The sequence below is a fragment of the Anomalospiza imberbis genome, chromosome 1, assembly GCF_031753505.1.
Source record: "Anomalospiza imberbis isolate Cuckoo-Finch-1a 21T00152 chromosome 1, ASM3175350v1, whole genome shotgun sequence".
Classification (NCBI taxonomy): domain Eukaryota; kingdom Metazoa; phylum Chordata; class Aves; order Passeriformes; family Viduidae; genus Anomalospiza; species Anomalospiza imberbis.
Window position 1 is genome coordinate 72,430,953 of NC_089681.1, and position 12,763 is coordinate 72,443,715.

General features: G+C 35.0%; 1 protein-coding gene across 3 annotated transcripts in view; it reads left to right on the plus strand.

Moving 5' to 3' along the window:
• The window catches only part of MARCHF6 (membrane associated ring-CH-type finger 6), a 42,624-nt gene that overhangs the window by 9,761 nt on the left and 20,100 nt on the right, over positions 1-12,763 (plus strand). For all 3 annotated transcript variants that reach the window (XM_068196775.1, XM_068196769.1, XM_068196762.1), the window contains exons 4-10: positions 2,759-2,902; positions 4,312-4,384; positions 6,005-6,173; positions 7,532-7,724; positions 8,021-8,082; positions 10,038-10,070; positions 11,148-11,199. In XM_068196775.1, the coding sequence (XP_068052876.1) occupies positions 2,759-2,902; positions 4,312-4,384; positions 6,005-6,173; positions 7,532-7,724; positions 8,021-8,082; positions 10,038-10,070; positions 11,148-11,199 (726 nt within the window). The remainder of the gene's footprint in view (positions 1-2,758; positions 2,903-4,311; positions 4,385-6,004; positions 6,174-7,531; positions 7,725-8,020; positions 8,083-10,037; positions 10,071-11,147; positions 11,200-12,763) is intronic.

Consider the following 12,763-nt stretch of genomic DNA (forward strand, 5'->3'; position numbering starts at 1 on the left):
CTAAGTATCCAAAAAGCTTTCTATTAGTTTTCCTATTACCTGTACAACTCAAGGAAGTTGAGCTAAACCCATTAAAAACTCCCCCAAAGTCTGTTTGAATTTCATGCTGTAATAGAAAAAAAGACAAACTATTGTTTCAATTGGTCTCTAGTAGAAAGATTTTTATTTGGAAGAACTGTGGTAAATAATGCAGGAATTTGCTTTGTCAAACTGAGTTAGGAAAGATTACTGGGATGGAAAGTAAGGGGTGGAGTTGCAGTGAGGAGGATGGGAGGATGTATGTGCAGAAGTGAATGAGGAGGATGGATGCTGTGGTGGCAGGGGTCAAGGTGTCAGGCCTCAAAGTGATACTGGAGAGTGGGTAAAGGGAGGTGCAGTGTGGACAGAAAATGGCACTGGGTGACAGACACAGGTGGGGAGATAAGCTATGAAAATCACTGGCAGCAAGCTTCAGTGGTGCAGGGTGCTTGCACACCAGGGGTTCCTATCATGCTAGGAATTCCTGCATTTCATGCACCTGAGTGTTGCAGGACATAGAAGGATTTTACCTTATCATCATGGTATAAAGCTTCTAGTGGAAAAAGCTGTATTTTGAAGTGTGCCCAGGAAAAAAAGCTTTCTTCCCACCCTCAACTTCTGAAATCATCTAAAATCACCAAATTGTTAAAATTTGGGGGATATAGCTTGTGTTCTCTGAGTAGTAGCTACATTGTTCTTTTATTTGAAAAAGCTGTGTTGTAACTCTAAAGCCTTTAGAAAAGTGAGCATGCAAAGTGCCAGCTTTTATAAGCACATTCTGCTTTAAGTTAGGGTGGACATTTTTTTTTTACAGTTCCGTGTTTGTGTTCGGTAATTCCTGGAAGATGCTTTTTAAAATTTTTTAAATTTCAAATCTTTCCAACTTAACAACTTGTCCCTAACAAATCATTAATACAAAGTAAATGTTTTCTGTGTAGTCCTTGTTGCAAAGTGTTGATCAAAATATACTTTCTGAAAATGAGAAAGTTCTCAAAGTATCTCCTGAATTGTCTATGAGTAGTACCATAAATATTTAACAGATATACTCTAAATAGATATACTTTTTCACCCTTGACAAAGCTTTTTTGTCTCCTGTGGCAGAAAGTTTCTAGAATGTTTGTTCAGTGTGAGTTAAGATCATTAGTTAGACTTGGTTGGCATTTTCTATGGTTCCAAAATGTGTACTAAATCTGTTTCTGTAACAAGAAAATTGTAGGAGGATGTCAAAATATGTTTGTGTCCTGCTTTCAATTCACTGCTCTATGTTCTCACAGCTACAGTTCCCTAGTGTTATGCTTTTAGTCCTTTGTTTTATGAATTCCAGTTCCCTGCCAGATACCTGGCGAATAACAAGCTTTGAAATTTCAAACCAGTTGCTACTTGTCTCGGGGTACTGTTTTGTTGTTACTTTGTGTCAGTTATAATCCACATATTGCTGTAATGCACCAATCTCTCCCCATTCTTTGACTACTTCTGGATGTTGATACTGTTCGTCTGTATTCTTGGGCTCTCTTTACAATACAGAAACTGAAGGAAATAGCCCTGGGGAGAAAATAATTTCTTACTCCTGTAGAGGCTTCTTCTCTGAGACTAGTGAAAGGATGATTGAGAATGTAGGTGAAGGGGCTGCAGGTACATAGCATAAAGCAGTATTTGTTAGACTCTTAAAGGATTGCTCATGAAAGGAATTGAAAACTTCTATTTGTTCTTAAAAAAATTGAGTTTCCTGATGTAGTTAGAAGTATGTAAGGTTTTAAAAGATAGTCCATAGTGTTAAAGTCTTCAAGCACCGATGTTTCCAACATAACATCCAGGCAGCAATGTCTTTGTGCAGCTCCCAAATATCGTTTATCTTCTTTATTCAAATCTGTTATTGATAGTGTGTATTACCACTTCTTAGTATCCATGTAAGTGTGTAGAAACTAAGTACATGTAATGAAATTGTTACATGTTTTCAAAATGTTTGCAAAAAGAAGACCTCACCGCTGTTTTTCTTGGCTTTTGAGTGGGGACGGGCATATAGGTGTTGAGTTTAAAAAGTCAAGAAAATTTAGTATTATGAGAATATCTGTGCAGGATGAGAGATTTGCATTGTGCTCTGTAATAGGAGTGTCCTTAGAAGAAATTCTGCATGATATGAAACAGATCTCTGTTGAAAGTCAATCATAAATTGTGTAAATTTCAATGTCTGTGAATACTTAAACAGTTCTCTTGAATTTTACTCCCTGTGTGCTGCTTTTATTTTGCTGGGGGTATTTTTGGTCTGTGCTGTTGGATGGCAAGTAAGATGTAAATTATCTAGCACGAACAAATGGATAGTGTGCAAAATTGCTAATTGCTGTTGTTCCTCAGGCCTTGTCCATGAACTAGGTTTATAAATAACAGAGGAATCTTTGAGGTAGTGTTGAGTGAGAGTGATACTGATTCTAGAATCTGCTTTTTCTTGAGCTTAATTTTAGGTCATTGGAGTTTACAGTTAACAAATAAAGCTATTAAAAAAACTTCTCTTAGGTCAAAAACTGGCATGGAGCTTATTAATTTTCCCATTCCACTCAGTACACAATGAAACAAATGTGTTACGTGAATTCTTTTTTGTTGTTTGTTTGGAGTCATCTCTTGAGAACATAAAATATGCTTATTCTTCTAGTAAGCTTTTGTCAGATGCAAACAGTTTGGCAGGACTTCTACATAAATGCTTCTCTAAAGGACAAACGGTTTCATAAGTGCCTTTTCTACACAGTTTATTCCCCAGATATGCCTTCACGGCTTCCAATCCAAGACATCTTTGCTGGACTGGTTACGAGTATTGGCACAGCAATACGATACTGGTTTCATTATACACTTGTGGCCTTTGCATGGTTGGGAGTAGTACCTCTTACTGCATGTAAGTATTAATTTTCTGTACATAATGCTTTTATACACAGGGAAAGATGCTGCTTCCTGCAACAAAGTTTTGTGAGACCATTATTGTTTATCAAAACAAAAAAAAAATTCAAAGATGCTATTTCATTTATTTTCACTTAGAAATTCTACCTGTTTGACTCTTAAGCCAGTAGTGCAATGCAGAAAGTTGTTAAGACATAGGAGAGAATGCATGAAAGAGCTTTTAAGTGTCTTACTCCAATAAAATGCCTCTTCTCAGTTTTCTTCTTAAAAATCTACATGAAAGGTTTTATTTTATGCCATTTATTAGTATTAGGATAGAAGAGTTGTCCTGTTTTTATTAACCATCTCTAAATGAAAGTACAGGGGTTTTTTATGTGAAAAGTAAAATTCCTTTACAGTCATGGACAAATTGATTTGTGAAACTCTTAAAATCTCAAAGTCATGTAAGTAGTAAAGGAATCCAGTAGAAAAGAGCGTGCACATTTAAATTACTCTAGTATCCAGTTTAAAATTTACTTTCCAAATAGAGACAGAGAAAGAACTATGGATGTTTCAACAAGCTAAGAATACACAGAAAATGGAGAAAGACAGAAAGGCTATAGTGTTCAGTCAAGGAAATAATTGGAAGTGCATCTTTACAAACCATAATATGCCCCTCGAACAAAAGAGCAGGGGAGTAAATGATTCTCCCCAGACAGTTTCTTGGTATGTTCTGTGGTTTTATTTGTAGCTGGCACAGACTTAGTTTGAGAATAGCACAATATTGGCATCACCTAATTTTCTGAAGTAGACCATATACACTGATGACCTACTTTTTAAATACACATCATGATAAAAAGCTAACATTTACTAGCATCATCTATTAATCCATAAAATAGTTACTTAAAACAGATGATGAAATAGTGATGGTCCTTGCGACATGATATAACACCAGAAGTTTATACACATTCAAAATGTGATTGAGCAAATTAAAGGGGGAAATTGCATCAAGGATTAATTAGCTGTGAAATATTTTGGAATAGGAAGTGAAGCATATGAGAAGAAGTATCACTGTATGTACTGAAGAAGTATCACTGCAAGTGTCTTTAACCTGCTTCCATATTCTTCCTTAGGCATCCATTAGTGTGACCAGTGATGTTCACAGGTCTGGAAGAATCTTAGGTCTGATCTAGTATGGCAGTTCTTACACTTTGAATGTGTACTTTTAAAGATATGCAGCTAAAATACAGCTTTGTTCCACATGGTTGTTTATGATCTTGAGTTCTGTTCATGCACTGAAAGCTGAGATTTTCTTCCATGTCATAAATTTAGTTGAATACCAGGTGAAAAGGGGGTACCTGGGGGTCCTTTCCAAGTGAAGCTGTAGCCAAAATCGAGTTCATGCAAAGCTTCTGTTTATTCATGCAGGTCGTATCTACAAGTGCTTGTTTACTGGCTCTGTGAGCTCACTACTGACACTGCCATTAGATATTCTGTCCACGTAAGTACTTCAGCAGTTTGATCTAAAAACCTGTTTTAGTCAGATTACCCTGAAAACAGTAACTTTGGAACTTAGTGTCTCTTTCATCCAGTTACATTTGTTATCTTCTGCCATCTTAATCATCAACTGCCCATTACACTTTGCACAACCAGATGTATGGACAACACCATTACAATAGAAATTATTTCACTTTGGAGTCCCATTATTCAGGATCTTTGGATCTGGAAAACTGACTACAAAGCAGGCCCTGGTTAATGAAAACTTGTATTTGACGTTAAGAAAACTTATGCTGCAGACTTAATAATTAAAAAAAATTAATTTCCTATGGTTTAAATCAGATACATAGTAGAATATTAAGAAATGTGTCACTAATAATGTCACTTCCTGGTTTTTGTTGCATTTTTATATTTTGAATTTAATTTTATCCATTCTGAGTCTCTTATGTGAGAGAGATTATTTTTTATCAGATTTCCTTCTAGCTGATACTTGGATTTTTAATGCTTCAATCACCATCTGCTATTGCACATTGTCTTTCCTTGTCCTTTTAAAATCAATTTTGCCTAAAGAATCAGTAAATACCAAAGAGCAGAATTCCAAGCTTACTTAAATTCAAGCCTCTTACTTTCTCATTATCTTTAACATGAGGAACTGAAACTGAGTTTAAGTAGAATCAGCTGCACATGAAGCAAATTTGGAATGAATGTTCTCTGTGGTTCAGCTAAGTCATCTCAATTGGGCTATTAGATTTGAGAAATCAGGTCAAGTTGCATTTAACTTATTTTCACTATTGGAGAGAGATGCTTGTTTCAGTCTAATAACAGTATATTTCCTATTATCTCTGTAGTGTAGATTCTGTTTTTATTTTTTGGAGAAGAATCTGAAACAACTGAACCTAGAGCACCTCTTGTCTATTACAGTCTAGGGAAAAAATAAGGGACTCAAGTATTTGTCAGATTTTAATGGGGTGTGAAACTGTGTTTTGACATTTATTTCTTTGGCAGAGTCAATTACAGTAGCCTCTTGTGTCGTCTTTTCATTTGGATTTCATGTCCCCATGGTATTCACTGTGCTGTGCAGGCACAACTGTGCAGCTTCAAGGGGGACCAGACTGATGCTTCTTTGAAGATGGCAGAGTACTATGGTGCTATGTTTCTTACTTATTTTTAAGAACATGTTGTAGTTTCCAATGAGGTACCTGAAAATAGGGATAAGAATTGCTTAAGATGGTTTAAGTACCTCTTGCATTGCATGAAACCCTGGTTTTGGTTGGCTGGCTGAACTTTGCTTTGCTGCTGCTATACATTTGTGTATGATCTGATTGATTAAGATTTTCAAGGTATAGAGATAGTATATGAGGTAAAATGCTACCTGAAATGTAGAGCAGTTGAAGGGAAACCCTACAGTCCCATTCTTCTGGTTCAGGTAGCTCAGCAGATAAAATGCTTAGGTGGACTGGATACTATGCATTTAGCCATTTAAGTAAACCTCTTACTATATCAAACCATTTACTTAGTGACTGTTGTGTTTCTTTTGCTATTCTGGAAGATTGTTTTTTCTAAGCTACTTGGTAGTGTTACCAGCAAAATATTGTTTTCATTAATTTAATTTTTTTTTAAACAGGGAGAACTTACTGGCTGACTGTTTGCAGGGCTGTTTTGTGGTGACATGCACTCTGTGTGCATTTATCAGCCTTGTATGGTTACGTGAGCAGATCGTCCATGGAGGAGCACCACAGTGGTTGGAACAAAATCAACAACAGCCACTCAATGGTGTTGGTCAACAAAATGAGGTAAAACGTACTGCTCATTAGTTCACAATTAATTTAGAAAATGTATATAATACTGAGAGTAAATACTTTATCAGAACACAACAGTAATGTTATTTTACTTCATGGTATCTTTATTGTTACAGAAGTTGAACACTTCTTCCTATATAAACTCGGTGACACCGCTGTTAGGTTTTTGAAGTTGTTTTATTGTGTAGCATTGCATAGATTCTTAGCTCTGTATCTTTATCATTTTTAAGATAGTTTTATGCACATAAAGCTGAATTCTCAGGCACAGTCAATGAAATTGAAGCTTGCTTTTATTTTGTCTTTTTTGTAAGTATGCTGGTAGTTCATGGGGTAACAATTCACTGTTCTCAAAGAAATTGAAAGTTTTGTTGGCACCACTGAAGTTGGAGCTTCTGTGCCCTCCCCACTCCCCACACATGCATGTGCACTCCTTCAGTGCTTTTAGGAGCCTCTTGGGTGAAGAAGTGATCATATAAGCGATCCGCACATAGGGAAGAGATAATTCAAAATGTTGGTTTTGTTTTAGTAAATGTCAGTTTTTAAAAGACAGATTCTCGTCTTCGTGACTGACTTGAGTTGGCCTTGAATTATCATCTTTCTCCCTCAACTCATGAGGGAGTTTCCCTCTATTGAGCACTGGTGAAACCACATCTGGAGTGCTGTATCCAGTTTTAGGGTCCCCCAGTACAAAAGAGTATGGACAGACTGGAGTGAGTGCAGTGAAGAGCCAACAGAAATGATTGAAGGACTGGAACATCTGACATGATAAGAGGCTAAGAGAACTGGAATTATTTAGTTTGAAAATGGTAATACTCAGGGTGGACCTTACCAGTCTGTGTGAATGCCTGATTGAGGGCTGTAAAGAAGACAGAGCTATGGTTGTCTTGCTGGTATTGAGTGACAGGACCATAGGCAGTAGGCTTAAATTAAAATGCAGAAAATTCCATTTAGATTAAAAAAAAACAGGTGGCTTTTGGCTTTTTTTTAATATACTGGTACTGTGATTACCTACTGGAACAGGTTGCTTAGAGAGGTTGCAAAGTTTCCACCTCAGGAAAAGGTGGCTCAAAAGCCAAGTGGAAACAGCAATGACCCTGCCATAGCTGACCCTGCTTTGAGTAGTCAGGTTGGCTAGATGATCTCTAGAGGCCCTTTCCTACCTCAACTACTCTGTAAAGTTATCTGAATATTTCTTTTCCTGTTTTTAAAAGTTTAGTGGTCCCAAGTGTAATTCTTAGCTAGAAAATATATTATTGACTTTTTAAAATTCTGTTCGGTTTCATATATATACAGGATAAAAGCATGAAGAGTGCTTGATCAATTTAACCTAGTACTAAATCCTGTTTCTACAGGCTCAGGCTGCTGTAAATGGAGGTGTTGAAAATGCTGTGCTTGATCAACCTGCTAACCCAGCAGCTGAGAATGTAGTTGTAGGTGAGAACCCTGAAATTCAAGAGGAACAAGTAGATGAAGAGGAGGAAGATAATGAAGATGAAGAGGATGCTGTAGTAGAAGATGCAGCAGATGCAAACAATGGAGCACAAGGTAACAGGTGACTCAAAACATTAATGTTCTAGTTCTTACTAAATACAAGTTAATTGAATATCAAACTGTCGTAATTGAAGGAAGCTGTGTAAATTTCCACTTCAACTTATTTATCTTGGCTTTGAAAATTTCATGTGTTTTGAGTGCTGAAGCATCTGCTTGCTGAAAAGCTGTCAGCAGTTATAAGATGAATATTATGCACTCAAGTCTTTTTGTTCATTTAGAACATAACATGGAGTGGTTACATCTTGTTTTGAGTGATCTAACAGCTGTAAAAATGGCCATTGTCCCCTCAGATGACATGAACTGGAATGCTTTGGAATGGGATCGAGCAGCTGAAGAGCTTACTTGGGAGCGAGTGAGTAAGAATCATTTACTTGAATTTAATAATTCGAGCTCATACTTGAAATGATTTGTAGTATTGCTGTGTTAAAATGCATTTGGGATAGATTTGGAAATCCTTCTTTTGTAAGAGCCTTTAGTGACCTAGAAAAGTTGTTATATTATAAACAAAATGTTATTCTGTTACATCTTAACCCTAAAAGAAAGCATTTCTTTGATTTTAAGTATAGTAGCAGCTTATAAGTATATAATAGCAGCATAAAACATGTTTTAGTTGTCTTTTCTGAAGTCTTCCACTTGGTGAGGTATAGAAGTGACTTGCAGCTTGCTTTGAGGACACTGATCCAGACTAGGAGTGCAAAGATGTTGCATTAGATGTAGTTTAATGCTTAATTTTTTGTGTTCATGAAAGCATTAAATTAAAGAAAAGAGAAGTTTAGATTTCTTTGCAAAAAGCCAATGTATTTCTCTAAAAATTATGGAGCATTTTAATGTAACATGGCGTCTGTATTGTTTATGGATCGCAAATTCCATAACTAGAATATGACATGCATGTACACTGTAATCATGGAGTAGGGTAGAGACTTGAAAATTAGGTTTGTGTAGCTGGTTTAGAAGTAGCCAACATCTGAGTTCAAAGCTCACCACATGCAGCAAAATCTGCCTGCAGGTAGGTGCAGCAGCTTCATGTGATTTACCAGCAACACTACTAGGCTGTGGTATAGTTGTTGCCTCGACTGCAGGGTGGCAGAAATACAGTTTTCATCATGAGTGGCGCATCTTGATATTTGTTTTGAATCTACTGAAAGCTTCTTAGTGTGTTTTGAGAGATATTTCATAAAAATGGATGTACATAAATTCAGGTTCCTGAACCAATCTGTTGTTTATTTCAGGATGAAAGTGCTCTATTTCTGAACCCAATTTATTTGCTAGAAAGTGCTGATATATTCCTAACTGATGATATTTTGTTGCTTATCCATGAATATAGAAGTCAATTTCAGCATACTCTCATAACCACTTCCAGTGCTACGTGCTGACATAGGTAATAGATGTGTACTTAACATTTAGTATCAAAATTGGGGTAGGCTCTTCCTTTATGTCATCCTGTAAAAATACCATGCAAGTTTTCTGAATTTTCAAACATTTTTTACATCTTAGTTTGATTTGTAGAATATGTGCAACTCTTATACCTTGGAACTTAGTGCAAAGTCCTCGTATGAAAGACCCTTGAACATGGAACTTTATAGCGGTAATTATGGAGTAGGAGTGTCTGGATTGAAATAGTAAGATACACTCAAAATGGGGGAAATGGAGATTTTTTATTTTTTTTTTTTTTTAATGGATGCTTTATTTTTGACTGCTCTGTGGATGCTTCCCATAGCAGCTGTGCTGAGGGATGAAGAATTTGTTTCCGATCTTCTCTAGCTGTAAAACAATTCTATTCAAAAGCTAATAGCATACAGTGTAGCAAATTACCCTGTTAGTAGCTGCTTTTAGTCATAAAGGGTAAAATACTAACTTTTCTCAGTGCAGCATAAACTGATATTTTGCAAGTAGGATGAAACAAAAATTTGCTCTTGCATTTAAATATTGAGTTGATTAAGCACGTACTTAAATAGCCATTCAATCACTACAATATTTTGTAAATACAAAATCTTTGTCAAAGTCTTCAAAGTTATGGAGAGAAACAGCTTATAAATTAATAGATTCTGTGTTTGGTTTGACACATATAGATACATGTGTATTCAGATATTCCACATGTACATCACTGCCTTTGAACACCTGAGTTTTCTGTGTTGAATGAGAACTTAGTTTCTCTCTTTATCGGTAAAAATTTATATGCTGGTACTGTTGGTTGAGCCATTAAAAACTCTTGAGTGCATTAGACAATAAAGGTCAATGTGAAAGAGGCTTATTTTAGATTCAGGTTAGTTTTTCTAAAAAGTAAAAATAACTTTCTTATCTTCACAGATGCTTGGACTTGATGGATCTCTGGTTTTCTTAGTAAGTGCAATCCTACTTTTCAAGAATTTCTGTAGAAGGATTTTTTAAGTACCTGCATTTTTTAATATACTTAATTATATTTGAAGTCCTTATTTTCATGTCATATAGATATTTCTTCAAAGAGAGTTTCATATGATGTCATGTTCAAGCAAACTGGGTTTTTAGGAGTTTTACAAATTAATGGTGTGTGTGGCATAAAAGTGGAATTTCTTAAAAGACGTACATAACTTTGCATCACATATTCCACTGTAAATAAAAACTAGACCTTTTAAAAAACACACACTGAAAATACATATGTGTTTTAACCTTATGTTTTGATCTTTGCAATAATTAAAATACAATTATCCTTCAAATATATTTTTTGTCCTAATACCACCATAACACCACTACATCTAGTACAGACTAGATTTTAAAATCTAAGATCTTCAGTTGACTCTATTTTCAAAATACTCTATCTTTGAATTATTAAGTTTGAAAAATACCTCGAATGTGATTAATGTCTCTTATCTAAATGTGATGCCTTAGGTTTACAATTATGTTATTAATCATTTGCCTTAAATATTAATATCAAAAGTAAAAATACAGTGTACTTGTGGCTGAGGTCACATCTTAGCTAAAAGTAATATTAAAAAATGGAGATGTGCTGTCATTTCTAGAGTCAGAGCTGTCAGTTTTGTTAATGCATTTGTTGTGGCAAAGACTAAGTGTTAAAAGTTCAGATGAACATTTTCTTATTTATGAAAAAAAAATCCACACACTTTTTATGTAGTTCTTTTAAAAGATGGAACTCTTTGTATAGATTTTAAAATAAAAGCCTACTTTTACAAAATGTAAGCAAGCAAGAGTAAGTGCACTTACCTAGATAAATGTTCATGAATATAACTGAGCTGCGTGTTTTGGTCTTTGTGTTAGAGCACAAACTTCCTGGCTCTAGCATGAGATGTGCAAGTTCTGGTGATAATAGACTGTTGAAATAAGAAATTGAGATACAAAAGTCAAGTCACTTATTTAAAAGACTGACATTTATGTACTGTTTTCTTGTTGTCTTCCTTCCTCTTTCCCCTGTACTCCTTACAGGAACATGTCTTCTGGGTGGTGTCTTTAAATACGCTGTTCATACTTGTCTTTGGTAAGTATTGTTTGCTCTTAGGTTGTAAAATGATCCTTCTTTGTGAATTGGTAGTGCAGGTCTATTTTAAGGCTGTTCCAGAAAAATGAAGATGTGACCTCTAAAAACAGAACCAAAAATGAACTGGCAATATGAATAACAAATATTTATTATTTTCTAGTTTTGTCATTTTAATTTCTTAAAGTGAATAGATTTGAAATAGGAAACCTAGCAGAACCTTAACCATGTCAACTAAAGCACAGAAAATATTTATTTCTAATATGGTTAAATTAAAGGAGGAATCTCAGGGAATTTAATTTGCAAGGAAATGCAGTACTTTGAGGAATAGCTAAGATTTTTTTTCCTCTTCATAGTTTTTACTAGGTAGAGTTATATAATTTTTTTCCATTAAGAATCCATTCTTGGAGCTCAGATTGAAAGGGTGGGAGGTATGCAAGAATATAGCATTTTAGTGACAAATGAAGCATGTTACGCACTTCAAAAAATACCAGACAAAAATACCACAAAGTTTTGCTTGCTCTGAATGACCAGTTTAGAAAATATTTTTTTTATGTTACTTTGGTGTTTTTTCAGTGGTCTTTCTTGGCAGAAAGGTTTGAGGTTGAAAAGCTGAAGTGGTACAGTAGTTAAGTTTTTACAGACAAAGTAAAACTCACGACACTGAACCAGTGATTTGAGCATCTACATACTGAAACAGAACAGCAAGTCAAAAGAAAATAAACATAAGTACATTGTATGTTTAATTCACAAGGAACCGTAACTGTTCTAAAATAAGAGGTGGAAAATACTTGAATTATTTCTTTCTGATAATTATTGTATTTTAACACATAGTTATTGGATTAACACATGTTAATTGGATTTTTTTAGCTGCTATAATATATAGGCTTTTTTACTGAGTAGATAATAACCATGGAATTTCTAAATCATAGTAGATTAAAATTCAATAATAAGGAACTAATAAGAATGCTTAATGAGGCTGTTGTATAGAAACATTTTCAGTAGCTGCTTTGCCAAGGGGAAACTCACAAATAGAGAAGAGAATGACTTTCCTAAGTAAGCAGGAGGTCTGGGAATTTAATATGTGCCTCTCAAGCCTATTTTTAGTATCTTTCCCATTAAGTAATGCTGTTTAATTTGTAACTGCCAAATCTCTAGTAATTTGTAATTACAGTACTTGTGAGTTCAGATGTCACAGGAGGTTCTTGATGAAATATAAAGCAGAAGAAAAGCATTTGTAACTTTAATTAGTGGTCCAGAAATTCTCCTTGGACAAATTAATTCATTTCAACTTAATTAATATTTTCTATAGCTCATTCTAGTACTCACAGAGGAGTTTGTACTCCTTTGTGCTTTTTTTAAGGAATCCATTAGAAAATCATTTAAATAATGTTATTTAAAAAACATGACAAACTGTGCACTATATTCTCATAAAATGTCAAAAATGCAACTTTCAAGTTATTAGTCTGGTATCTGTAGGAGTTGTGAGTGTGATCATTGTCATCTCACTTTTCTTCCTCTTGTTCTTGCTGGGCAGGGAGAGCTCAATTCCTCCCTTTATCTTTTA